This window comes from Plecotus auritus, assembly GCF_963455305.1.
Source record: "Plecotus auritus genome assembly, chromosome: 3".
NCBI classification, from domain to species: domain Eukaryota; kingdom Metazoa; phylum Chordata; class Mammalia; order Chiroptera; family Vespertilionidae; genus Plecotus; species Plecotus auritus.
Genome location: NC_137772.1, coordinates 1,953,354 through 1,980,613, shown reverse-complemented (window position 1 = coordinate 1,980,613; position 27,260 = coordinate 1,953,354). Strand labels below are relative to the sequence as shown.

Genomic DNA, 27,260 nt, shown 5'->3' with positions numbered 1-27,260 from the left:
AGAAAAAGGTGTTTAAAATAAAAGAAAATAATTCAACATTAATTTCTGTTACTCAACCCCCCTTGCTTCACAAACAATGTTTGTTTTTACTTATTTACTCTGTTTATTACATGCTGACTTAAATGCATTTATTGTACATTAACTTGTTTTTATTTTCTCCTTCCTTGAAATTTATGTGTACATCCAATTCATCCTGTGATAAAAGTAATTTGCATTTATATCTGTACCTGCAGGAATTACAGTAAAATTTCAGAATAAGCAAAAAACAAAACATTTTAATCCGAGAAGTCCAGGGCGGCTCCCTCAGACCTCGGTGTTGGACATGTGGACGGAGCCGCCTTCCATCCTGTCCCGTCCCGTCCCATCTCGTCCTGTCCCTTCCCATCCCGTCCCGGCATCACTGTGTAGTCCGTGTAGGTTAGAAGCTGAGGACATGGAGATACGTGTCATTTGTGGCACCATCGCCTAGTGCAGCCGTGGGCAAACTACGGCCCGCGGGCCGGATCCGGCCCGTTGGGCTGTTCTATCCGGCCCGCGGAGCCGAAAGAGCGGAGGGTTCTCTTGCTCTCCCCTCCGCTCCTTTACTTTGAATTTATATTAGTTCACACAAACACTCCATCCATGCTTTTGTTCCGGCCCTCCGGTCCAGTTTCAGAACCCATTGTGGCCCTCGAGTCAAAAAGTTTGCCCACCCCTGGCTAGCGACACCATGGAGACAAACACACCGATACAAACGCGTCCGGGAACGGAGCTGCCGCGTGGAGAGGGACTCACAGGGTGACCCACCATCTGCGGACGATGGAGGGCCCTGGGCCTGAGCCGGGCATTTCCCAGGCTTCTGGAGTGACGTGAGCAGCCATGGCCACGCGGGCGTATGTCATGAGTGGGGTTACTTCGGGTCAGAAACCATGCCTCCTGCACAGGGCACAGAGCCAGGCGCTGGCTGAAGCGTACACCCAGCACGGGGAGCCCTCCCAGGCTGAAAGGACGGGGGTCGGGGTGGGGAAGCCTTTTAGAGAAACACCCACCATGTGTACGACCCAAAGCACAGACATGAGAAAGGAGCAGGTGGCAACAGCAGGATGCCAAACCCAGTACCTTCAGCCGGCCAGTCTCAACCTCTGAGCGTCAACCTAGGAACCAGGAGGTCAGGGTTCGATTCCCGGTCAGGGCACAGGCCCGGGTTGCGGGCTCCATCCCCAGTGTGGGGCGTGCAGGAGGCAGCCGATGCATGATTTTCTCTCCTCACTGATGTTTCTCTCTCTCCCTCCCTCTCCCTTCCTCTCTGAAATAAAAATAAATTTCACAATAAAACAAAACAATAAAATACCTAGTACCTTAGAAGACAGAGCCGCGAACTCTCTGACCTCAGACAGAGGCGGTCACTGGAGAAGTTCTGGGGAAGAACACGCTGGGCTGTTTGCATGTCACCGTTGTTCCAGTCCCCGGGGGAATGGAGGTGTGAGAGGAGCAGGCGGGTGGGGGCTGCAGAGAAGGCGCCCTCAGGCCATCTCTGTGCACAACACGCATTAGAACATCTGACGACAACGATGTATAACAGATGCTCACGGGGGGGGGGGGGGGGGGGGCAGAGTTTTAGAAGAAAAAGGCCCCCGTCCAGCGAACCTGATGTTAATGTTGTTAACTCATGGCTGGCAGCGCCACGTGGGTGACGCACACGACTGTAGCGCTCGGCAGTTCAAAGGTGTTTATTCCGGGGGTGGGGACCCTTTGCTCTGCCAAGGGCCGTTGGGTATTTAGACCATCATTGCGGGCCACACAGAATCATCCGCTTAAAAACTAGCCTGCTCTCTTTGGTCAAACATTTTTTTGTTTGTTTTTTAATCCTCACCCAAGGACATTTTTCCATTGATTTTCAGAGAGAGTAGAAGGAAGGGGGAGAGACAGTGAGAGAGAAACATCGATTGGTTGTGTCCCACAGGTGCCCCGACCAGGGCCCGGTATCAAGCCTGCAACCGAGGTACGGAGGTACGTGCCCTTGACCAGAGTTGAACCCAGACTTACACAGCCAGCGGGCCAGACATTCCCCACCCCTGATTTAGACACAGAATTCAGCAGGGGAAAGATATACACCAACAGAAGAACGGCTCTAAAGACTCCCTACAGGGAGGCTGTGTAACACAGATCCTGATAAGAAAGCCCATACTGCTTTTCCGTAGAAACATCTAGAAGAGGAAGTTGTCACAGCGTAGGCACGGTTTTCACAGAAAGGCGTCTAGTTCTTCCAGAGCATAGGTTACTCACGCTCTGTGTCATAAAGGAGGCGACATCAAGGGCTGCGAAGCGACGAGTCTTTCAAAGGTTGCTCACAAACCCCTGACCCCAATCACCAGGTGCCCTGAATACCAGGAACACAACCGCTTTCTAAAGGGTTAGACCCCTGCCAGGGAGCGACAGCAAAACAGAGACATCCTTTATGTACCAGGGCGTCTGTACCGTATTATCGACACGTGTATGTCCTGATCACTTCAAACGTAAAAGCTGGGACCTCTAGAAGGGGGCCCGTTCATGACACCGGGATTAGACTCGGAGGGTAACAAAAGAAGTTTTTATCCCTCGTGGGTCCAGCCTGCGAAAACAAAGACCCTCCAACACAACCGTTAGGAAGGCCCACGTCCTGGTCCGACCAGGTGCCCAGCGCGAAGGCGTGGCCCAGCCTGACCATCCACAGGGAAGTCGGACAGAAGGCGGCCTGGCTGGGTCTCAGCCGTGACTCTCCACTCACTGGGCAAAGTCCAGAGAAGGGTTTGCCGGGACCTTGGAAATGGCAATGACCCGAAGCTCAAGAAACAGGCCATTTGCCCGATGTTCCCAGCGAGAGAAAGGGACCTTGGCAGATGGAGTTGAAATAACTTGAGCCGTTTTCCTCAACGGAGGGCCGTTCTCCTCCCGACGGGCGAGTGCGTGGTCTCAGGCGTCACCACCAGGGAAGAACACGTCCCTCTGATGGGGGCGTCCAAACAATAGCGTGGACACGGCCCGAGAGGGAAGCGGCGGCGGGGGATGGCGCGGGGCTGCGGGCGGAGGAGCGGAGCCCAGTGACAGGTGAGTGAGGGGCGGCACCGTCACTCCGGAGGCGGCCTGGGCGGGTGACAGCTCTTGAAATAGACATCAAACGTCACGATAGCGGAGACACAAGCCCGCCACCCCGTTCACTGGGACGCTGGCGCCTCGTTGTTTATGAGTCAATAAATCCGTCCTCAGGAAGCAAGGACCACAGGGGACAGAAGGACGGCAGCCCTGGGCAGGGCGGCGGGCGGGCCCACGAGCTTGGGGAGTGGGGAAAGGCCCTGCCTCCCTGCTCCTTCCAGAACCGCTTCGAGTTCTGACTCTAAAGATGTTTCTCCCCCAACACGTCAGTCCCTGGCATGACTGGAGTCCACTCCCTGCTTTCCGCTGGATGGAAAGAGACTGGGTGGTGGGCACACGGTGCAATATGCCGAAACTCACACCTGACGCCTCTATGATCGTGTTGACCGAGGTCACCCCAATAAATGTCATTCAAAAAGAAGTCTGGTGGGATTGAGGCTCTCACAAGCTGTTAGCTGGTGGCTGGCTAAGCCACAGAGTACTAAACCAGCCGTCACGGAGGCCATTTTTAGCTCCGTTATCCCCAGTTCCTCACCATGAAAAACGTGCGAGACCTTCTATAAAGCAGAGCGTTTCAAGCTTTAGCACGCAGGGACACATCTGATACAGTGACATCTCGAATGATGAGCTTTTACATGTGGGACTACGCAAGCATGATGTACAGAAGGCGGGGCTGTGGATTACCCATGTGCGCTCAGAGAATCTAGATGGTATGTGTGTAGGCCAGGGGTGGGCAAACTTTTTGACTCGAGGGCCACAATGGGTTCTTAAACTGGACCGGAGGGCCGGAACAAAAGCATGGATGGAGTGTTTGTGTGAACTAATATAAATTCAAAGGAAAGGAGCGGAGGGGAGAGCAAGAGAACCCTCCGCTCTTTCGGCTCCGCGGGCCGGATAGAACAGCCGAACGGGCCGGATCCGGCCCGCGGGCCGTAGTTTGCCCATGGCTGGTGTAGGCGATGCCACTTCAACGTCGGATGGATGTTGTCCATGAGTTCCCCATATTTGGACTCAGAGCCTCATGGGGACGCAGGCTCCTGCTTGTCCATAAGCTCAGAGGCTACACCCGCCTCCACGAGACAGCGCTCCATTCACACACTGGGGGCCAAGCCCTGTCAATCTCGGAACCGGGAGACGCACGCCACAGAGGAGAGACCTCGCAGCGTGACGATGGAGTAGGAAACAGCGTGGAACCACGCACTGCCGTTTGCATGCGTTTCGTAAGCATTTACTATAATTACGGAGGAGGAATCCAAGGGGTCAGCATCCTATATGACAGCCTCCTCTTTAGTACGTCCTATTTCACAAGACTTAAGCCGTTTTCCAGAACTTTCATCCTCTGTAGACACTGCCCGCTGCGTGCCTGCTCCCCGATGAGGCCCCAAGGGACATGGAATGGAGAGCCTAGGGGACCGAGGCCCTGAAACCAGCGAGCGCGAAGGGAAGTGCATCCATGACAACATGAGTGAGTAGGGACAACTTTCTGCCGACCACGGACCAGACCCCGCAGACACTCACGCCGTTCACGTAGCACGTTCTGGGCATCACGGCAACAGCGTATGTGACTGCCATGGAACGCTCCTTCGGCCTCTCCTAGGAAGCCACTGGCAGGGACCACTTCCCTCGCGATTATAAATGCCCATCAGAACCGTAAACAAGGATGGTGCTCATCTCTCTGGGTGACTCGGTTTCATTTTTAAAGGGAATTAAATAAATAAGCCCTGCATCGTTTTTGCTTTCATTGCCAGAAATTAAAAGCTAAATTTAATGCCAAATAATAGCGGTTCTTTCCAAACAGGTGGCTGGAATATTTATACATTTCCCTTTGATTTGGTTGCCTTTTAAAATTATCTTTGTTCTATGATTTCCTTGTTGCATGCATTTTTAATTCATTTTGAAGTTGCACGAAATACCCAAAGAGTATACAGGTTAACTCTTCTTTCTTTAAATCTAAGAAATCTTACTTTTTTTTAAAAAAAATATATATTTTATTGATTCTTTACAGAGAGGAAGGGAGAGGGACAGAGAGTTAGAAACATCGATGAGAGAGAAACATGGATCAGCTGCCTCCTGCACACCCCCCACAACCAAGGTACATGCCCTTGACCAGAATCGAACCTGGGACCCTCCAGTCCGCAGGCCGACACTCTATCCACTGAGCCAAACCGGTTTCAGCAGAAATCTTACTTTTTAAAATTCATTTCACTATGCATCTTCTCAGTGAGGTCTTATACTTTCATGATTTACAATTTTTCCCCACTCTACCTAACTTCCGATTACACAAACACATATACAAACAACTTAATTGTGAATAATAACTTTTGAACTTGTTGTACCTGCACAACAATATCCCAGTCTGCTCTAGATAAATTAATAACAATATCCCAGTCTGCTCTAGATAAATTAATATCTGAAAAATCAAAGTCTGAATCAAGTATGAGAGCAAAATATTTTATATATATTTTATAGGCAAATAATAATGCATTAGACAGGACATCGTGTGGTCCACGCCGACCCAGACAAAACTCCCAACTTAGCAAGACAGAAATACGCATCCGCTCAATCCCCATGGTGGTCTCACTCAATAAAGAAGGTTTTAGTAAGGAAAAGGGTGATTCCTAAGCAAGTACTGCCACGGGGGGGGGGGGGGGGGGGCGGGGGGGGGAAGGGGGGAATCAGAATAGTCTCTATACCAGCAATCTCTAAGTGAGGAGTGAGACTTGGTCGGATGGGCGTATTTGCCCATAATGTTTCTGTAATATAACCATATATTACATTTAATTCTGCAATGCATTTGTAAATACCTCTGAATTCTGTTCCTCTATGAGACTGTAGATCACTATGTTCAACTAATGCGTGAATTAGCTCAGTGGATGATAGCTACAGATGGGTGGATAGGTCATTTCTTTTTAAACGTGAGCATTTGAGAAACCCTTCTCCATGGTGAGTGTGAACTGTCCTAGTAATCCTGCTGACCATGAACCTATCCTTGAAATAAGGCCACAGCAAGCCCAGAATAGCCCAGCCAGGGTGGCCGGCTGGGTCAGTTCCGGGTCAGGGCACATGATCAGGATGTAGGCTGATCCCCGGTAGAGGGCGTGCAGGAGGCAGCTGATTGATATTGATCTCTCACAACGATGTTTTTCTCTCTCCCCCTCCATCCCCTTCTCTCTACAATCAACAGAAACATATTTGAAAAAACAAAGCCATAAAAGGAGTTCCACTTCTACCTGGGAACAGAATTATGTAAAGTTAAAACATCGCATCCACGTTAACAACGAGACAAATCTAAACTTCAAAATCACCACGTTGGGAACTCACCAAAGAGGTGAGGTTGCAGGGACCGGGTGACATCGTCCCCTTCGAAGGACAGCCCCTTCGGAGAGACGGGACACAGGACGCAGGAGAGGGAGGACCGACGGTCACGCTCCCGGGAAGAACCAACACCAAGTCTCAGCCGCTTGCCCAGCCCCAGCGCCCAGGAGCTCAGGGCCGGGCCGGGGAGCGTGTCCTTGGCCCACGGCCCCTCCAGGGACTCGGGGAAGCACGGGGGGTGGGGGGGTGGGGGCAGGGCTGAGAGCGTGCGCATCCCCGTCTCTGGGCGGAAGGGCGTGAACTGGCGTGTGCACCATGGGGTCCGTCCCTTGTGGGGAAAGAAACGTTAACCGCTGGGCGAGAGGCAGCGGCGTGTTACCTCCGGGGCACAAAGGGGTACCGGGTTGGGGCACAAAAGGCCCCGGGGCCCTTTGTCATCCAAGGCTACGGCCTCCCCGAGCTGGGGATGCGGGGCAGGCCCCGAATTCAACCCCAGGCGGAGACCGAGGGCCTGGGAGGGGGCAGCGGGTCTAAGAACACCGCGCCCCACAGAGGGAGGGCAGGCTCTCCGGTTGGGGGGAGGCGGGGAGAGCAGCACAGTGCAGCTGGTCTCGGGTGAGCCGGGCACTGAGGGACTCACAGCCCACCCTGGGGAGGTGTTGAGGGGTGACTGGACGCTGAAGGTGGAGGACGGATGCTGAGAAAAAGCCCTCACACGGAGCACCTGGCAGTTTCAGCTCCTCCCTGTCTCACGGGACCTGCCACCTGGGATGCAGGAGCGTAACCATAGCAACGACAGAACTCAAGCCCACTCCAGTCCAGCTGGATGGACACAACAGAAGCGGGTGCCGTTCTCCGGCACAGACATGACCAGCAGTCTGCAGTCTTACTCAGTGTCTGGCTAATTTAAAAATGTGTATTATGTACGTTTACTGACGTCAGAGGGGAAGGGAGAGGAGACAGAGAGTCATGGATCGGCTGCCTCCTGCACACCCCACACTGGGGATCGAACCCACAACCTGGGCCTGTGCCCTGACTGGGAATCAAACTGTGACCCCCTGGTTCCTAGGTCAACGCTCAACCCCGGAGCCAGGCCGGCCGGGCCCACAGCGTCCAGCTTTGGTGAAACTTGTGTAACACACGTAAACGCAAGAAGAAGACAACCTTTTGCCTGGCGATGGAGCAGCAGAAGCAGACTCAGCGCACACTCATCGTGGAAGTATTAGGCGATAATGTCACAGTCACTGAGAGAAGCATGTTAAAGGGCCTAGAGGGAAAGGCAGCAGGCGTGAGGGGATGGAGTGATCTCTGCAGAGACAATAGTTATAAGACAGAGTCCATGGGAAATCTAGAGGGGAGCATCACAGCGTCCGGACGAAGGACCTTTATGAGCTCATTCACGGAGCGGACACGGCTGGGGAGCGGCGTGGTGACGCTGAGGAAAGGTTAACAGCAATTGCACACACGGGGACACGCGGAGAGACGGCGGATGAGACAGAACTGGGCGCCCGAGGATGGGAAGCCACTCAGATGGTCTAAAGCAGTGGTCGGCGAACCGCGGCTCGCGAGCCACATGCGGCTCTTTGGCCCCTTGAGTGTGGCTCTTCCACAAAATACCACGTGCGGGCGCGCACGTACAGTGCGATTGAAGGAGTGCCCTAATTAAGTTAATAACAATGTACCTACCTCTATAGCTTAAGTTTAACAAATGTGGCTCTCCAAAGAAATTTCCATGGTTGTACTGTTGATATGTGGCTCTGTTGACTAATGAGTTTGCCGACCACTGGTCTAACAGACACGGGGAAGGGGAAGGGTCCCAGAAGAAGCGGGGAAGAGACGTGTGGGATGGTAATGGCCAAGAGTTGTCCCTAAGGAATGAAACCTACCGAACCACAGACCCGAGAATGGTAGCATACCCCCGGCAGGATGAATATCGTGTGTGTGCACGCTCACACTCACACTCTCACACACACTCACACTCACACTCATACTCACACACTCTCTCACACACACACACTCACACTCACACTCATACTCTTACACACACTCACACTCACACACACACACTCACACTCACACACACACTCACACTCACAGACACACTCTTATACACACTCACAGACACACACACACTCCCACTCACACACACACACACTCCCACTCACACACTCATACTCTCACACACACACACACACTCTCACTCACACAAACACACACTCATACTCACACACACACACTTACACACACACACTCACACACACATGCACACTCACTCTCACACACACTCCCACTCACACACACACTCATACTCACACACACACACTCCCACTCACACACACACACTCATACACACACACACTCATACTCTCACACACACACACTCACACACACACTCTCACACACACACTCTCACACACTCACTCTCACACACACACACTCTCACACACACACTCACACTCACACACACACTCTCACACACACATTAACTCTCACACACACACTCTCACACACACTCTCACTCTCACACACACACACACACTCTCACACGCACACTCACTCACACACACACTCCCACTCACACACACACACTCATACTCACACACACACACTCCCACTCACACACACACACTCATACACACACACACTCATACTCTCACACACACACTCACATACACACTCACTCTCACACACACACTCACTCTCACACACACTCACACACACACTCTCACACACACACTCACTCTCACACACACACACTCTCACTCACACACACACACTCATACTCACACACACACTCACACACACACACTCTCACACACACACTCACTCACACACACACACACACACACGCACACACACACGCACACGCACACACCTCGACACCTCCTAGGCCACCTGCTGAAAGTACAAGATAAAAATAAAAAGCTTAAAGGAAGGCAGAGAGCAGGGACAAGTGCCTAAGAAACACAGCTTGTCCTCATACACTAAGAAATGAGAATCCCACGGGGAGGCCTCACTGACAAGCGAAAACCAGACCTCTCAGCCCGGGCTTCTATGTCCAGCCAAACACCTCTCAGAATTGAAGGTGACATGACGACCTTCAGAAAAACCCAGAAGCTGGAAGGATTCAGGTCAGCGGACCTGACCCATGAGAAATGTCCCAGGAAGTTCTCCAGACAGGAAAAAATCAAACAGAAACCGGGTCTCCCCAAAGAAATCAAAAGCTGTGAAGACATTAAAATACAGGGAACTAGAAACATCTTTTCTTAGTGTTGATTACTCTAAAGAATATTGACTATGTACAGCGAAAATAGTTAAAATATGTTATGGGCTTGATAACAAGTAAAAAGAAAAGATAAAATAAGAATACCATAAAAGAAGAAAAAAAAGAAATGAAACGTATATGCCTTTTAGGTTATTATAATATTCACAAAGTGACAGAGTATCATTTGAAGGTAAGCTGGGCTATATTGATGACGGATATTTTAAATTCTAGAGAGACCATTAAAATTTTAAATAGTTTTATCCAATGAGCCCATTGAGGAGATAGATTGGAGCAATAATAAGACTCAATTAAACCAAAGCTGGCAGGAAAAGAGGGAAAAATCCACAGAATAAAAATAGGACAAATGGAAACAGTCCAACAGAACCCATATGTTTGATCTCATTAGCGATTGTTCCACCAAATCCCACTGAGATCAGCGAGCACTTGTCTAGTGCTATCCACATGGTGTAGGTGATACCTCACATACATCACAACGGTATGTTCTTTTTTTAAAACTGATTGGAGAGAGAGGGAGAGAGATGGCAGGGGAGAGAGGGAGAGACGTCGATGTGAGAGGGACACAGCGACCTGTTTCCGGTTGCCTCCCATAAGCACCCGACAGGAACCTGTTTCCGGTTGCCTCCCATAAGCACCCGACAGGAGTTTCAACCCACGACCTGGGTCTGTGCCCTGACCGGGAATCAAACCCAACACCTTTTGGTGAATAGGATGATGCTCCAACCAAGTGAGCCACCCTGGCTGGAGAAAAGCAGTATAGTCTGGATTAACATAATGTGTCAGTCTATGTACCAACTAGAGGCCCGGTGCATGAAATCCGTGCAAGTGCCTCGGCCCTCGCAGCCCCGGCTTCGTCCAGAAGGTCATCCGGAAGGTTGTCCGGACGGTCATTCCGCTGTTCGCAGTTGGGTCTAATTAGCACGTTATGCTTTTATTATTATAGACAGACATTTATATACTTCTGTGCAAACATTTCTATATGCTATGTTCCTACTGATTCGAGAATAGTTACCCCCCTGTTGTTCCCCAGGCACAGGTTCTATTTCATACACCTTTAGGTCTGATTTTGTATTTTCAGGATAAACCAGTATCATCACTATCTACATGTCTATAGTGTAATCTGAAGTTCCCAGATATCTGTTTGCTTTTTTTTTTTTTGTCTTTGTTTGGTTATTTCTCTGGATAAAGAGCCCAGAGCAAGAATGCCTGGGGGTGATCTTGCCTGTATAATGTGTCCCATGTCCAGTGAGGCTCACGGTGTGGGGGGAAGAGGCTGGGGAAGGAAGGGCATTGGAAAACGCTGCTATTTTCAGCCTTTACGTGGATTATGTAAATTCACAGAAATCGGGCTCATAACAAAAGGGTCTGTCTTAAGTTAGAAAAACCCTACCAGCGGTCCTTCAGAAAGAAGAGCGGGCTGATCAGAAGGGGCCTCGTCCTCATTTCTCCCCCTCAGAGAATTGGGAGCTGGTGTGGCCACCCCGTATCGGCTCGGGTTTCAGGGCCAGGCCAGCTGGACCTGACCCACAGGCTCCTGGACCTGCCACCTACCATCCCATGACGGGACACTTGTCATCGTCGGTGCAATAGGACAGCTGGGGTCCACACACACCTGCTCATGCGTGGACATCCCTCCTGACGAAGAGGTACATTTGTGTCCGTCTCTCCGTCACTTATCAGGAGGGTGACCAAGACCTGGGCCCACAGAGAACACCCCATGTTCTGCTCTGTCTCCTTTGAAAGCTGAGAACACCTCCAAAACAGGACAGATGCAAACCGCTCTGACACGCTTAGACCTGGCACAGAGCATGTGCTTGTTGGTGGTCTTGTTACTATTTCGTGGCTATCATTTTTAGTGAAAAGTCTGAGTTTTAGAAACTTGCCGGTTGGCCATACATATTTCAAGGCAGACGCAGAACTATGTCAACAGATTACAAATACCGGACGTGTTGGGGTTTGGCTGCCGACGTGGGCTGTGAAAGAATTCACAACCAAAAGAGGAGATACAGAGAGGATGTTCATTTTACTTCCCACGAATGGAAAGGGCCAAGCGTTGCTAATCAGCATAAGGCAGGAAACAAGAGGGCAGCTTCCCTGTTTAAGCCTTGGCTGTCGCTAAGTGACAAGGAAGGGCGGAGGAGTTGGGGCTGAAGTGGAGTTTGTTTTTTTAGGAGACAGACCTACAGATGTCCTAGGAAGTGTCTTATCAGTATTTTTCCCCCAAGCCTGTGAAACACGCTTCGAGCAAGAGCGATGAATAATTCAGAAGAGGACTGTTTGGAGGGGAGTGAGGAAGGGAACTTTCTAACTAGAGACACCTTGGTGGGAATTATCCCTGAGAGGTGAAAACAGCAGGGAGGAGGTGTAGCAAGAATGTAGCCTTGAGAGTAGCTATCTTGTCCCTCAGGTTGAACAGAGGGGTGTTTGTTAAGACAGCGTCGTGGTGTTTAATGACCAGGTGCTTCCCATAAATTGTGGAAGGCCACAGCTAGGAAAAAGAGAGGCCTTTCCCTGTCCTTTGCAGAAAGGTCTCTCGGCAACTTCTTCCACCACCCGCTCCACGGTCTGTGTTGACCTAGTCCTAGGTTCACTTGATAGAACACACACTCTAACCTGGCTGAGAGAACTACGGCAGAGAAAGGCCTGCCTGAGACAAGGAGATCCAGAGACAAGGAATGGCATGAGCTCGCAGAATGGTGTTAGCATCTGAAAGGAACCACTAAAACAACAACAACAAACAACAACAAACAAACAAAAACATGGCATTACCTTTGGCCAAATTAAAAAAAGAAGTAAAGACGTTAAGCAATTAAATAAGGCCTCAGATCCTTGAACAAGAGTCATATCTGTGCGAAATATCTCTGTCTCTCTCTAAGGAAGCACATTGGCTGGAACTCAGGGAATGGAGATGATTGTGTGGTTGGAGCGGCAAGCCCACGGCTCAGTGCACACGATGCTAGTTGTGGGCTCATTATTTCACTCGCACCTCTGCCCATCAGAAGCGAGGGACACGCCAGAAAACGAGGTAACAACCTTGAGAGGAAAAGAGGACTCCTGGCTTCTAACGCTTCTGGAGATATCATCGGGTCTGTTGACCCTGTCATAAATAAGGCTTATGCTTCCCCTCGTACACATGCGTATGATGTACCCAAGCATCAGATTTTTTCAGACACATCCTCCCTAAATAACACCCGCAGCACCATTCCACACTGTCGCCAAAGCAGTCCTCGTCAAACGAATGGGAAGAAACTTGCATACAAATGCCGGGCATAAGCAGGGACATTCCACGGGAGCGAGCAGAGCAGCAGCCCCGGGCTCGGTGTCCGCTGCTGCAGAAGATGCATCGTCCCCCGAGACCCTGGCCTTCCGGAGACGCACGTGCCGTGGCGTCCCGCACACTGTTTATCTCGATCCCGAAGACCCCTTCCTGCGGCTTAGCCACGCATCGCCTGCTTGCAGCTGCTCATTAGAGGAGATGGATGTGCGCATTAGGCATTCTTAGTGCGGGGAAGCGCGTCCTACGGTAAACCTCGCGCTCGTCGGAAACGCTCAGGCGCTCGCCCTCCCAGGGTGTGCCTGCGTCACCCGCCACCCGGGAGATGTGTGACACTGACCTTTGTCGTCCGTTTAGCGGACCATTAACTCAGCCGCGCATCCATTTTTAAAAGGTTAGCGGCTCCTCCGCGGTACGTTCTTCCAATTAAAATGAAAAATACACGGGTGCAGGCAGTGCAGGGGCGGCTCTGGGCCCCGAGGCGCAGCCGCGGAGCCTCGGACGAAAGGGCGCGTGGCCATAATCTACTTGGAAACCGCCACTCTCTCTCCTGGGGCTCAGGGAACAGTGGCTGTCACAGGAGGACGGGCACTCTCGCAGAGGTCACTTTTTCTGCCTTTTAGTGCCACCAGCCTGACATGGAGCCGTTGTTTCACCTGACTGTTCCAGCACTCCCATCACGTCCCCACAGTTTGTCTTAGGAAGAGTCGGTACAGCTCGCTGTCACCCCTCTGGAGCACAGCTGTAGGAGAACACTCCACTGCGGAACAGGGGGCCGGCTCATTTCCCCCAAACACATTCCCCAGCTGGCAACAGGAGGCGGTGCCGGGGCGGGCAGGTTCCCTGGGCAGGGGCAGGTGTCCGGGCAGAGGCAGGGGCCGGGGTGGGGGCAGGTGTCTGGGCGGGGGCAGGTTCCCTGGGCGGGGGCAGGTGCCGGGGTGGGGGCAGGTGTCCGGGGTGGGGGCAGGTGTCAGGGCGGGGACAGGCACCAGGGTGGGGGCAGGTGTCCGGGCAGGGGCAGGTATCGGGGTGGGGGAAGGTATTGGGGTAGGGGAAGGTATTGGGGCGGGGGCAGGTTCCCTGGGCAGGGGCAGGTGGCGGGGTGGGGGCAGGTGCTGGGGTGGGAGCAGGTTCCCTGGGCAGGTGCGGGGCGAGGGCAGGTGGTAGGGTGGGGGCAGGTTCCCTGGGCAGGGGCAGGTGTGTGGGCAGGGGCAGGTATCGGGGCGGGGACAGGTGGCAGGGTGGGGGCAGGTGGAGGGGCAGGGGCAGGTGGAGGTGGAGGGGCAGGGGCAGGTGCCGGGGTGGGGGCAGGTATCGGGGCGGGGGCAGGTTCCCTGGGCAGGGGCAGGTCTTCGGGCAGGGGCAGGTATGGGGCAGGGACAGGTGGCAGGGTGGGGGCAGGTGCCGGGGCAGGGGCAGGTGGAGGGGCAGGGGCAGGTATGGGGCGGGGACAGGTGGCAGGGTGGGGGCAGGTGCGGGGCGGGCCTTACTTTTGTACTCCAGGTGGAAGCCAGCGGCGGCCACGCTGATGTCCGACTGGAAGTGCAGGTAGAGCTGGTTGGACGAGCTGTTCAGCAGGGCGGGCACCGTGGTCCCTGGAAGGAAGGCGGACATGGCCGCTGAGCATCACACGTGCACCCCTTTCCCGGAGGCAAAACACGTGGGGATATTGGGGTCGTGTGGTTTTAAAAATACGTTTTTATTGATGTCAGAGAGGAAGGGAGAGGGAGCGGGAGAGAGAAACAGCAGTGAAAGAGAATCATGGATCGCTGCCTCCTGCAGGCCCCCCACGGGGGATGGAGCCCGCACCGGGGCCTGTGCCCTGACCGGGAATGGAACTGGACCTCCTGGTTCCCGGCCCCGTGCTCACCCACCAGCCATGCTGCCGGGCGTGAGGAACCTGGTTTACATTACAGCCCAGGGCTGTGTGATCCCACATGGTCACACGGAGCCTCAGCTTCCATCTTTCCACATCGAGCCCGTCCCTTTCCCGGGGCAGTGAAAGTCACCATGTTCCCTGCCCTCCTCAGCCCCTCTGTCTGCATCTCAGGGTCAGCACACATGTCCCTGCCCGGCCAGCGTGCCTCCGTGCTTGAGCGTCGAGTTACGAACCAGGAGGTCACGGTTCGATTCCCGGTCCGGGCACAGGCCCGGGTGACAGGCCCGATCCCCAGTGGCGGGCGTGCAGGAGGCAGCTGATCCATGGTTCTCTCTCATCATGGATGTTTCTCTCCCTCTCCTTCCTCTCTGAAATCCATAAAAACACATTTTTAAGAAGGAACACACATTCTCATCTTTCCCGGTGCACGGGGCTCTCACATCACTCCCCTTTAACAATATGCCCTGTATGTTTCCTGGGACAGAGCAGAGACCCAGTGTAGCCACACCAGTGTCCTGGAGGCGGGGCCGTGGCAGCCGGCCAGTGTTACTCCCAGGGTGCTCCCTCCCCTCTGGGCTCGCTTCCCGCCCCGTGGGGTTCCCACCGAATAATGTTCCCGCCCAGAGAGGGAGGGTTTCAGACAAACACGTGTGAAGAGAAAAATACAGGCTTACTTTACATAACGTTTCCTTGCCTGCAAAGTGGGGTGGCCTGGCCCGTTTGCAAAGAGGCAAGGAGTCTTTCTGAGGAGCCCCCCTCCCGCCCCAGGCTCCACCCGGGCAGCCTGCCGTCCAGGCAGCCAGCGAGGAGGGCACAGCCGGGAGGAGAAGGGGAGAGGAGGGCCCGGGACGGCCGGCTGACCCCATGTGGGCCAACTCAGGACCCATTCGACATCAACACAAGAAAGAGACACAGCCCTGGCCGGTCTTGCTCAATGGTTAGAGCGTCAGCCCGCAGACGGAAGGGTCCCGGGTTCGATTCCGGTCAAGCGCATGTACCTGGGTTGCAAGCTTGATCCCAGGCCCTGGTCGGGGCCGTGCAGGGGGCAACCAATCGATGTGTCTCTCTCACATCCATGTTTCTCTCTGTCTCTCCCTCTCTCTTCCACTTTCTCAAAAAAATCAATGAGAAAATATGCTCAGGTGAGGAATAACAACAACAAAGAAAAGAAAAGAGAAGAAAAGAGAGTCCCCGAGACCCATTTCACATGCCTTTGTGTGTGACGCTGTCTGCCCCTCACCCTGCATTGTGTGTGGAGTTGGGGCTGACATTTGTGGAAAGACCCAGCGCATCTGACCACAGACCCAGCGCATCTGACCACAGGCCCAGCGCATCTGACTACAGACCCAGCGCATCTGACCACAGGCCCAGCGCATCTGACCACAGGCCCAGCGCATCTGACTACAGACCCAGCGCATCTGTCTATAGACCCAGCGCATCTGACCACAGGCCCAGCGCATCTGACTACAGACCCAGCGCATCTGTCTATAGACCCAGTGCATCTGTCTATAGACCCAGTGCATCTGACTACAGGCCCAGCGCATCTGACTACAGACCCAGCGCATCTGACTACAGGCCCAGCACATCTGACTACAGACCCAGTGCATCTGACTACAGGCCCAGCACATCTGACCACAGCCCAGCGCATCTGACTACAGGCCCAGCGCATCTGACTACAGGCCCAGCGCATCTGTCTACAGACCCAGCGCATCTGACTACAGACCCAGCGCATCTGACTACAGACCCAGCGCATCTGACTACAGGCCCAGCGCATCTGTCTACAGACCCAGCGCATCTGACTACAGACCCAGCGCATCTGACTGCAGGCCCAGTGCATCTGACCACAGACCCAGCGCATCTGACCAAGTGCCACCTGCCCGCGCTGCCTGTGGCCTGAGCAACCTGGCCTGGCTGCTGCACCCTGCTGAACGGGTCCCATCTCCTCCGGCAGCCCGTCCTCCTCGCCGCCCCCCTGCATCTCCTTCCCCAGGACATCACCTCTGTCGATTCACCGTGTCCCAGTTCCCACAAGTCTCCCCAACCCCCGACAGCGCCAGGCCACTTGTCCATCCCTCCCTGAGCCAGACCCTCAACACCCTCACACTGGGAAGGAGGGATCCTAACCCTCAGCCCGTCGCCCCCCAGGGAGCCTGCACCGCAGGCCTGGCTGCTGTGGCCACGCCGTCACGCCCAGCGTGGGCATCGATGAGGGCGAGGCCGGCCAGCCCACTGAGGGGGAGCCCCCTCCTCTGGCTGGGGGCGCTTCGCTCCGAGGCTGCCCGCACAGAGGAGCCTCTCTGCGTGGGACGGGGGTGCGGGGCCACGGCTCCGTGGGCCGAGCCGGCCGTTCGTTTGTCGGTGTGACGACCCGACCCACAGAGACGGGGACAGCGCGTCTCACCTGAGAAGCTGCCCAGCCTGGGGGCCGTGGCGTCCCCGCCGTCGTAGATCTCCAGGGAGTCCCAGTTCTGCTCGGTGGCGAAGCTGATGACCTGGATCTGCCACAGGCAACGTGGGGTTAACGTGGGTCTTCGGTGTGAAAACCAGCCCACGCCCACGCGGCTTTTATGGAACTAAATGTGGACGCAAGAGGAAGGCGGAGCCGAGAACAAACCGTGGGAGGGGCCGGCACTTCCACTGGGCCCTGCCGTGGGCCGTGGGCTGTTCGTAAAGTGCCTGCCCACGTGGAAGGGACAGTGTGTTCCGACGTGCTCAACGGGCAGGCTTTTACTGAAGGATAATTTGTGGGGTGTGCTACTCAGTTCTTCCCAACAACGTCAATGTGGTGAGAAGCTATTGTTTTAATGTCAAACAGAAACGTGACCAGAGACCCTTTGTAGAAACGGCAAGCAGAGAGAGGCCAGCTACGGTGTATAGGTTTGAAACAACCAACACACCAGGCGAGAGAAGGCGCCCCGGGGCCCCGCCGCGCCCGCCCGGCCCGAGGGAGGACCCACCTGGATGCCCGAGCCCTCGGCCACCAGGATCCGCCAGACGCAGTTGAGGTTGTTGCCGTAGGGCTCCGGGAACCCGGGGGACAGGACCGTGCCCCGCCGCTGCGTGAAGCTGCCGCTGCAGGGTACTGGGGACACAGGGGGAGGGAACAGCGTGAGGCCAGGGAGGCCGTGCTGACCCGGCGCGGAGCGTTCTTTTCCCGTGGGATCAACCATTAAGAGAACGTCTACGTGGGCTGCGATACCTTAAGTAGCATTTTTTAAAAAATGTATTTTTATTGATTTCAGAGAGGAAGGCTGAGAGGGAGAGAGAATCATGGATCAGCTGTTTCCTGCAGCTAACTCCCAGCCATGCTGACGCCATCTACAAGCAGGTCCGGGGAGGGGAGGGGACGCTGGAAACGTACAAATGACTTCAAGTGCCAATCACGGATGTGCGGCGGTTCTTACACAAGTGAGGCAAGTGCATGACCACCAGCAGCGTGGTCGCCCCTCTGGCTGCCTCAGCCTGGTTACACTTCGCATCCTCATCAGCACACACTGATTAAAAGGGCATTACAGCCAGGCCGGTGCGGCTCAGTGGTTTAGCGTGGACCTATGAACCAGGAGGTCATGGTTCCATTTCCCATCAGGGCACATGCCCCGGTTGCAGGCTTGATCCCCAGTAGGGGGTGTGCAGGAGGCTGCCAAGCAGTGATTCTCTCTCATCATGGATGTTTCTCTCTCTTTCTCCCTCTCCCTTCCTCTCTGAAATCAATAAAGATATTTTTTAAAAAATCTATATATATAAAAGCCTATGTGACCGTTATGACTGGTCAACCGAAAGACCGGTCAACCGGTAGCTATGACGTGCACTGACCACCAGGGGGCAGACGCTCAATGCAGGAGCTGCCCCTGGTGGTCCGTGGGCTCCCACAGCCAACCTCCCACGGTCCCTCCCCCTGGCCGGCTGGCCAACCTCCCGTGGTCCCTCCTCCTGGCTGGCCGGCCCCGATCGGCCCCAATCGGGACGAGGTGAGGCAGCCCTGATCGCCAGCCAGGCTGAGGGACCCCACCCGTGCACGAATTCATGCACTGGGCCTCTAGTAAATAAATAAAAGGGCATTACACAAATCCATGTTATAATGAGTTCCCCCCAAATGAAGTATGCTGCGTACTCATGGCTTGGGAGCTGATGGTGGTCTCAATAAGGATTGAGAAGGAAAACGTGTTTCCTCGTGTTCATCTGACAAGTGGTTTCATGGAACAATCATCTGCAGGGTTTGCTGCTACTCGGTTCTTTCCCACATACACGGCCCCTGAGCCATGTCTGGAGGAAGGTGGACGCCGGAGCCCGGCAGAGCATGAACGAACAGCCCTTCAACACCACTGCAGGGGGCCGGCGGCCTCCACCCGGCCTCCTCCACCCCGGACACCCCCCGGCCGCCGCCCCGGAACCCCGCTTACCCACACAGCTCGGGATGGTGTCGTTCCACTGGGCGAGGGCGTTGGGCACCGCCTGGCAGCGCAGGGCGGCCGACCCCTGCAGCAGGTACCCAGGGCTGCACTCGAACCGCACGATGGAGCCCGCCGAGAACTCGGAGCCGATCCGGCGGCCGTACCTGGGCTCGGGCACCGAGCTGCACTGGGTGTCGCTGGTGCGAGGGACCGCTGGGGGCGAAGCACACAACAGGCCATGGGTGGCTTCGTGGAGGACGGTGGGAGGGGATCTGCCAAGTGTCAGTGGGCGTAGATGCTAACAATGCCGTCCCCAGCCTGGCCTGGCATGGCCCTGTCTGCAGGTCACCCCCTGCGGACCCCGAGGGCCCCCTTGCCTTTCAGGGACCTTCAGGCAGTTAACATTAACCGTTGTGCTCATGGTGATGGGATCACTAAGAAACCGAGCTTCTCTGCCGGGCCGGCACGGCTCCGTGGTGGAGCATCGACCTAGGACCCAGGAGGTCAGGGTTCAATTCCCGGTCAGGGCACAGGCCTGGGTTGGGGGCTTGATCCCCAGTGTGGGGCGTGCAGGAGGCAGCCGATCCATGACTCTCTCTCATCCTTGATGTTTCTCTCATTCTCCCTCTCCCTTCCTCTCTGACATCAAGAAAAATAGTTTTTAAAAGCACAGCTCGGAGAGACGTGTCCACAGACGTGCATTAACAGCGACCCCATCTCCGCTGCTCTGCCCAGCACACTCCTCCTGTTGGGCACCGAACCTCCACGCGGCAGACACCGCGTGGGTGACTTTGCTGCGGCAGCAATTGTACGTGAATTAACGTCAGACAGTTATTCTGATGAAACTACATTTCTATTCAGAGTTGAAATATCCTCTGTCGGAAGGGAGAAGTCGTACAATCGTACACCGTCTACATGTAAAGGATGGAGGATCGCTCAGAGCTGGGCTCTCCCAGGACCGTGCTCTCCCCTGAGAGTGACACGCTGCTCATGCCGCTGCCCTGCAGGTTGGCTGCGCCCACGCTCCCTGCACCCCGTCCTCCCCGACGCCCCTCCCGGCTCGCTCTTCCTCACAGACCCGTCGGCTAACCTGGGTCACACATCCGCGGCCCAGGATGTGAGAAAGGCCCCGTGCGACGTGACGCTTTCACAACAGGAAGGAATGGCGCCGCCGTGGTCCATGGGAGCCGTATCCAGGATGTTTTTATACAGTGACGGCCCCATGACCTCCCGGCTTCCATAGAACTGGGATCTTTCGGAGGCAACACTCAATCGGGCTGTTCCTGTGCAGGGAACCTCCTCCCCGCGCCCGAGACCTGTGTGACCTGGCTCATGGCACCGAAGGGGGAGCTCTGACGCAAACACGTCCATGTTTGCACACACTCACGGGAGGAAGCCAGCAGGGGAAGAGGGAATGTTGGGATTTTACGGAATACCGAGGATGCTGGAGTCACTATGTATTCTAAGTACAAGGAGAAGGCACTCACCTACACATCGCAGTCTTTGGTGTCTATGTTCCTGCCGTTTATTCATTTTAACGATAACATGCTACTTTACACAGGAACTGATTTTAAGAATGATGGCTTTGAAGCGCAGCATTTGAATATGTTAGCCTCGGACAGACATGAGCCTTGGATGTTTTATATGGTGATCTGATTGAGGTTCTAATCTCTATTTTAAAAGAAAATCAAAAGGCGCCTGCAGTCAGGCAGACGTTACCTGGAACCTAAAATTTCCCAGATGGAAATGTACTTGACCTTATAGGTTCTTTGCATGTCACACTAACGGACTCCGGTTTGTAAACCTGCTTTCACAAGGGGTGATACTGAACTTATTTTAAGAAAATTTGTAGCGGTGAGCGGTGAGTTGCCCAAACTGGCCCCCCTCCCGTCAGGTCCATTTTTAAATACCAGGCGAGTTATTTACATTTGCACAAAAGGCATGGCAGTGGTCACCAACCTTTCGGGCCTCACGGACCACCAGGGGTCCGCGGACCACCGGCTAGCATCCGCTGGAATGTGACTAGTTCTGACTCTGCAGCAGCAGCGGCATCACCCAAGCAGCTGCTCCGTGGCCTGGGTCAGAGCGCCTTCCCTCCCACTCGCTGCGAACGTCATGCTCCCCGCCCACCACCTTCTCAGTCACTGGATTCCCGTTCGCCGAGGGCTTTTGACCACGTGGAGGGCAGGCATTTGCGGTGGGAGATTCCCCGGGATGTAAATGACAGGACGGACTGTCCTTCTCTGAAACTCTCTGAAAACCCCGATGATGCCACCGGTTTTCTGCAGGAGCCGCTGCTGGGGGCGACGCCGGCTCCTGAGGAAAACCTTCCGGAGCCGTGTCATCGCTCCAGGCCCAAGCAGAACCGGGACCTGGGGAAGGGAGGGTGGCTCCTGTGTGAGGCACAGCTCTCCCTGCAGCAGCCTCTGCCAGGCCTGCCCTGGGCGGCCCTTGCACAGCAGAGCCACCCCTGCCGTGGGCTTCAAGTTCAAGGTGAGCATCCACGCACAGGGGGACAGTGAGGAGGAAAAAGTGCTCGTGTTCCGGGAACTTGGGGCGATGCCACACGTTGTGGACAAGCTCCAGGTTAAAGAATGAACATACAGGGGCAGGAATCCAAAAGGTAACAGAACACAACAAAATGAAGTAGTTATTTAGAGCCACAGACGCATGGACATCTTATTTGGTTCTGTTGAATTACCTTTTCAATTAGCTTTTGCAATACGATTTGGAAACATAACATGTATTTTTTTTATGTATTCCCTTCAAAGATACTAAAATCTAAACTTGTATAAAATATTTTTCTTGATTAAATAAATTAAAATATAGTCGAAATTGTTTTGCAAAAGGGGAGGTGCTGTGCAAAAATAACTTGAACGCTATTTGTTGCCTGCATGGGCCAAAGAAATAAGGGGACATTTGTCTTTGGTAGAAATAGATTTGTGTCAAACTAAAAATTTTAATATTTTGATAAAATATTTTTATTATAAACTAGAGGCCCGGTGCACGAAATTCGTGTCCCTCAGCCCGGCCTGCACCCTCTCCAATCTGTGACCCATTGGTGGATGTCTGACTACTGGTTTAGGCCCTGTGGGATTGGGCCTAAACCGGCAGTCAGACATCCCTCTCACAATCTGGGACTGCTGGCTCCTAACCACTCGCCTGCTTGCCTGCCTGATTGCCCCTAACTGCTTCTGCCTGCCAGCCTGATTGCCCACTAACCAATCCCCTGCCAACCTGATTGACGCCTAACTGCCCTCCCCTGCCGGCCTTGTCCCCCGCAACTGTCCTCCCCTGCTGGCCTGGCAGCACCCAACTGCCCTCCCCTGCCAGCCTGGTCCCCCCCAACTGCTCTCCCCTGCAGTCCTGGTTGCCCCTAACTTCCCTCCCCTGCAGGCCTGGTTGCCCCCAACTGCCCTCCCCTGCTGGCCTAGCAGCACCCAACTGCCCTCCCCTGCCAGCCTGATCGCCCCCAACTGCCCTCCCCTGCCAGCCTGATCGCCCCCAACTGCCCTCCCCTGCAGGCCTGGTTGCCCCCAACTGCCCTCCCCTGCCAGCCATCTTGTGGTGGCCATCTGGTGATGACGTTGTGCGAGGGCGTGATGCCACCTAGGCTTTTATTATATAGGATAAATGAATGTCTTCAATGTCTTAAAAACAAAACATGGAAGTGGGGCATTGTCTGTGCCTCCATGGGAGACTGAGGTCTGGGGGTCGGAGGCTGCCCTGGTGACCTTGAGGGTTACCTTGGTACACGAAGTGGAAGCCACGGGCCGACGCCCCGCTCTTCGCGCTGAATCGGAGCAGAATCTGATTGGATGTCGCCAAGGGCAGCGTTTCACCTGCAGGAGGACAGAGACACTGCACAGACCCACACAATGCATGCTGCTGTGCGGACGGTGACGTCTTAGAAAGAGGTCCTCTGCCCGGACGGTGACATGCAAGCTTTGAATTCTCCTAGAACCTCCCTTCAGGGCTTACAGCCCAAACCCATCATTTCCCGGAGGAGTGTCACACTCTGTTCTTGCCTATGCCTCCCATGAAATGCTGTTTCAACCGGGATCTCACGTCTGCTTTCGTTTGGAAAAGCTCAGGGATACGCGGCCTGGTAGCCGATAAGGTGGGAAACGTAAGAACTGACTCAATCGCTGATGCAGAATCAACCATATCTGGAAACTACTCGCTGAGGTTTTACTTAACAAAATGCCTCTGAACCCAAAGCTGGTATTTTAAAAAACGAAAGGACTTAGGAAAAACCTCACAAAATATAGGTTCGCCTTCGGATTGAAGTGCAGGTTCAGAGCACACTGCGGGCCCATGCGGGCGTGGGATGTCAATTGTGTCCGTGTTTTCAATGTGCGTCTTCTGATGCCGTTCTTGACGACGCCCGTTGGGCGTTGATAGAAATGATCAAGACAGAGGCCTGGAGGCCTTTGGCCATCAACAGTGGACACTGGGAGTCGCCAGGCCTTGGCCTTGGTGGCCACCGAGGGGGCCGCTGGACACAGCGATGCCTCAGATGGGGGCCGGGGGTCATGAGGCCCAGAGAACACACCTGCCTCGCGCATCCATCTGAATACCACTCGGAACAAAGACCAGTGACGCTGGCTGCACGTGGTGTGATGGGGAAGACCTACACATGTCCTCCTAAGTCGTGAACTAATATCCTGTGTTTCCTGAAGCCCAACCATGTTTAGACGCACACATACAGGGATGTGTGCATACACACATGTGATAAACACACGTACTGGTACACGTGTGAGTGTAGTGGGTCTATACCTATGTATGTACAGGGTTCAAATGAGTGAGACCAAAATGTTCATACTGTTTAGCTCCAGGAAGAAGATCCCAAAACATAGAAGAGAAATTAAAAAACATCCCAGTTATTCCTTTCTCTTGGATATTTCCCACTTTTATTGAGACGGCTATCACACTTTTTATAACCTTAGTAAGTGCAATGATAAAAGCAAACGGCTTTATCTATGGGATAAAGGTCCACTGGAAATTTTTTTTTTATCAAAGATAAAATTTTACTAAACAAACAAACGCATTCAAGGATTACTAAGTTTCTCCTTCACACGCACACACACACACGCACACGCACACACGGAGTTTAGAACCCCATCTGCATAAAAGTAAAGATGGGGTTCTCTGGTGTTTACCTGAGTGGGACCCGGAGAGCGAGCTGAGGAGCCGGGCCTGAGGGTGTGTCCCGTCGAACAACTCGGCCACGTCGCTCAGCGCCGTCTGGAAGTAGGCAAACTGCCCGAACACGACTGCGGACGAAGGGGCGCAACATGCTTAGAGAAGGAAAGGGGGTCCTGGCTGTTCCCCACAGCGACTGGCTCCCCGAAGGCCGGGGCCGAGGACTCGTTCCTCAGCTTCCGAAAGCTTCTCAGTGGCTGAACTCCTGTTTTGTCCCTGGACTTTCTGGTACTGAGTGGAAGGCGTGAGAGGGTCCCTTTCTGTGTCGCCTGACGTTAATGAAGCTGGTTTTCCTTTAATGAGACTTCAGGGTGCTGGGGGTCATCGCAAAGCTGCCTTGGTAAGAGCTGGGACCCTGAGCACGGGATCAAGACCCTGGCTGCGTTTGGAAGCCGGCTCATTTGGGAAGGGATTTGAAATCCTTAAGAGCTGGCTATTTTCACGGCAAGTTCCCGTGACTTGCTTGCGGCGTGTACACGTGATTCAGCAACACAGTGTGGACACGGCCGCTGTTCCTGCGCTGGGCATTCTGTCCTGCCCCGGCCGGAGGGCCTTAGAACTCAGCTCCTCCACGGAGATCCAGCCGCGGACTTCCCCACTTCACACCTCGTCAGGTCTGTACTCAATCAATAGCGTTTCGGGCCTTATTGACAATAACGTGCGATTTAGCACCAACGGGCAAACAATGAGCAACTAAACCAGCCGTGGGCAAACTACGGCCCGCGGGCCGGATCCGGCCCATTCGGCTGTTCTATCCGGCCCGCGGAGCCGAAAGAGCGGAGGGTTCTCTTGCTCTCCCCTCCGCTCCTTTACTTTGAATTTATATTAGTTCACACAAACACTCCATCCATGCTTTTGTTCCGGCCCTCCAGTTTAAGAACCCATTGTGGCCCTCGAGTCAAAAAGTTTGCCCACCCCTGGCACTAACCCTTATTGATGTGTCAGGGCGAAGCTAAAACCACTCCACAGCACGGTGAGCAGTAAACGGAGGCGTGGGTGCCAAACGCACACGTCATGGTTCTAATGGAAGAATGAGGTGAGCGATGGCAACGGGGCAAACCTACCTGTGTCAGCTCGCACGTGTGGGTGCGTGTGTGTGTGTGCGTGTGCGTGTGCGTGCTCGGTTATACAGCGTGGACAAAGGTGGAACAATGAACACCGACGAGCAGTGTGCCAAGGAGTTGAAAGTGCAGACATTCTCACCGAATTCCTTGGGCACCGTTATGGAGTAGAGGCACGTCTGGCCGGCCGTGTAGTTCTGGGGGTAGTTGGGGGACAGCACCACGCCTTCGGACCCCGTGTACTGGCCGCCGCAGGGAGCTGGAAGGGACAGCGACCGGAATTACGTGCGTGGAGGATGCCGCCAGGACAGGCCCAAGGCCGCGGCCCCCGTCAGGGAGGGAGCGGGGTGTCACCTGAAACGCCCAGGATGCTCCCATCCAAAGCCCACTTCCCGTTGCTCTCCGGAGTCAGAGCAAAGGAACACAGGCCTCACCAGTTAGAATGGAAGTGCGGTCACTTAGCAGGAAGACAGTGCCACGTTAAGCCTTTGTCAGAGGCTGAGATAATCATGGGAACAGCTCAAATAACAATGACGGGCTCAGGGAAGACAGACTGTCAGGCTGCTTAACGTTCACCAGCCACGTCTGGTCGCTGTCAGTCACTGTATTCAGACACACGATTATTTCAGGGGCTTTCCTTTATTTATTTTTTTTGCTGTTTTTATATTACTGTGAAAGTCAAAGAAAACAGTTTTCTTTCTAGTTTTTGTGTCTTTTTCAACCTTTAATAGATTCAGTTCAAGAGCAACATATATAATCACTAATGTGTGTGTGTGGGGGTCTCTCAAAAAGATGGATTTAAAGCTGAAGCAACTAAAACCTAGAAAGTTAGGGGCAATATGATGGTGAGTGTTTCTTACAGACAGAGCTGTGTGTGTCTGTGTATTTGTGAGCGTGTCTGAGTTTGTGAGTGTGTGTATGTGCGTGTGAGAGTATGTGTATCTATGTTAGTGTGTGTGTGTCTGTGTGAGTGTGTGTCTATGTGTGTGTGTGTGTCTATGTGAGTGCATGTGTCTGAGTTAGTGTGTGTGTGTTTGTGTATGTGTCTGAGAGTATGTGTGAGTGTGTGTATCTATGTGTGTGTGTATCTATGTGAGTGTGTGTCTGAGTGTATGTGTGTGAGAGTATGTGTCTATGTTAGTGTGTGTGTGTCTATGTGAGTGTGTGTCTGAGTGTGTGTGAGTGTATGTGTGTGTCATTATTTTCAGTTATGAATAAACCTGGGAAAGAAGGACTAAAATGTGCATGCTTTATAAATCTCCTAATGCAGTCAACACAACCTAAATTCGTCGGTCAGCATTTTCCATGAAATAGATCAACAGAACGCGCTGGCTCATAAACTGGCCTTCATAATTCATAAGCATGATTTGCTACAAAAATCACCCACTATCTAGTGTTAACAAATTCGCAGAATTCCTTTATCAATCTACATTGCATGTGTATACTACTCTTTACATATATATGTATTTATATGTGATATACACATATTTAATCTAGATTTAAACATATAATAAATGTATGTTTCCCTTTATACCTGTGTCTATTGGGGTGTGTGTGTGTGTATATATATATATGTGTGTGTGTGTGTGTGTGTGTGTATATATATATATATATATATATATATACACATATATATATATATATATATATATATGTAAAGAGTAATTTCATAAAATGTAATTTTCAAAATTTCAACTATAAAAAGTAACAACAATGAACAGAAAAACGGGAGTTTTAGATT

The 27,260-nt window shown here is 53.4% G+C and overlaps 1 protein-coding gene across 1 annotated transcript in view; it reads right to left on the bottom strand.

The window, feature by feature from the left end:
• CSMD1 (CUB and Sushi multiple domains 1) overlaps positions 1-27,260 on the bottom strand; it is a 1,048,987-nt gene that overhangs the window by 99,422 nt on the left and 922,305 nt on the right. The window contains exons 31-37 of the mRNA XM_080662039.1: positions 25,662-25,778; positions 24,416-24,529; positions 23,000-23,095; positions 19,263-19,466; positions 17,820-17,944; positions 17,264-17,360; positions 14,474-14,578 (exon numbers count right to left, since the gene is read on the bottom strand). Of these exons, the coding sequence (XP_080518165.1) occupies positions 14,474-14,578; positions 17,264-17,360; positions 17,820-17,944; positions 19,263-19,466; positions 23,000-23,095; positions 24,416-24,529; positions 25,662-25,778 (858 nt within the window). The remainder of the gene's footprint in view (positions 1-14,473; positions 14,579-17,263; positions 17,361-17,819; positions 17,945-19,262; positions 19,467-22,999; positions 23,096-24,415; positions 24,530-25,661; positions 25,779-27,260) is intronic.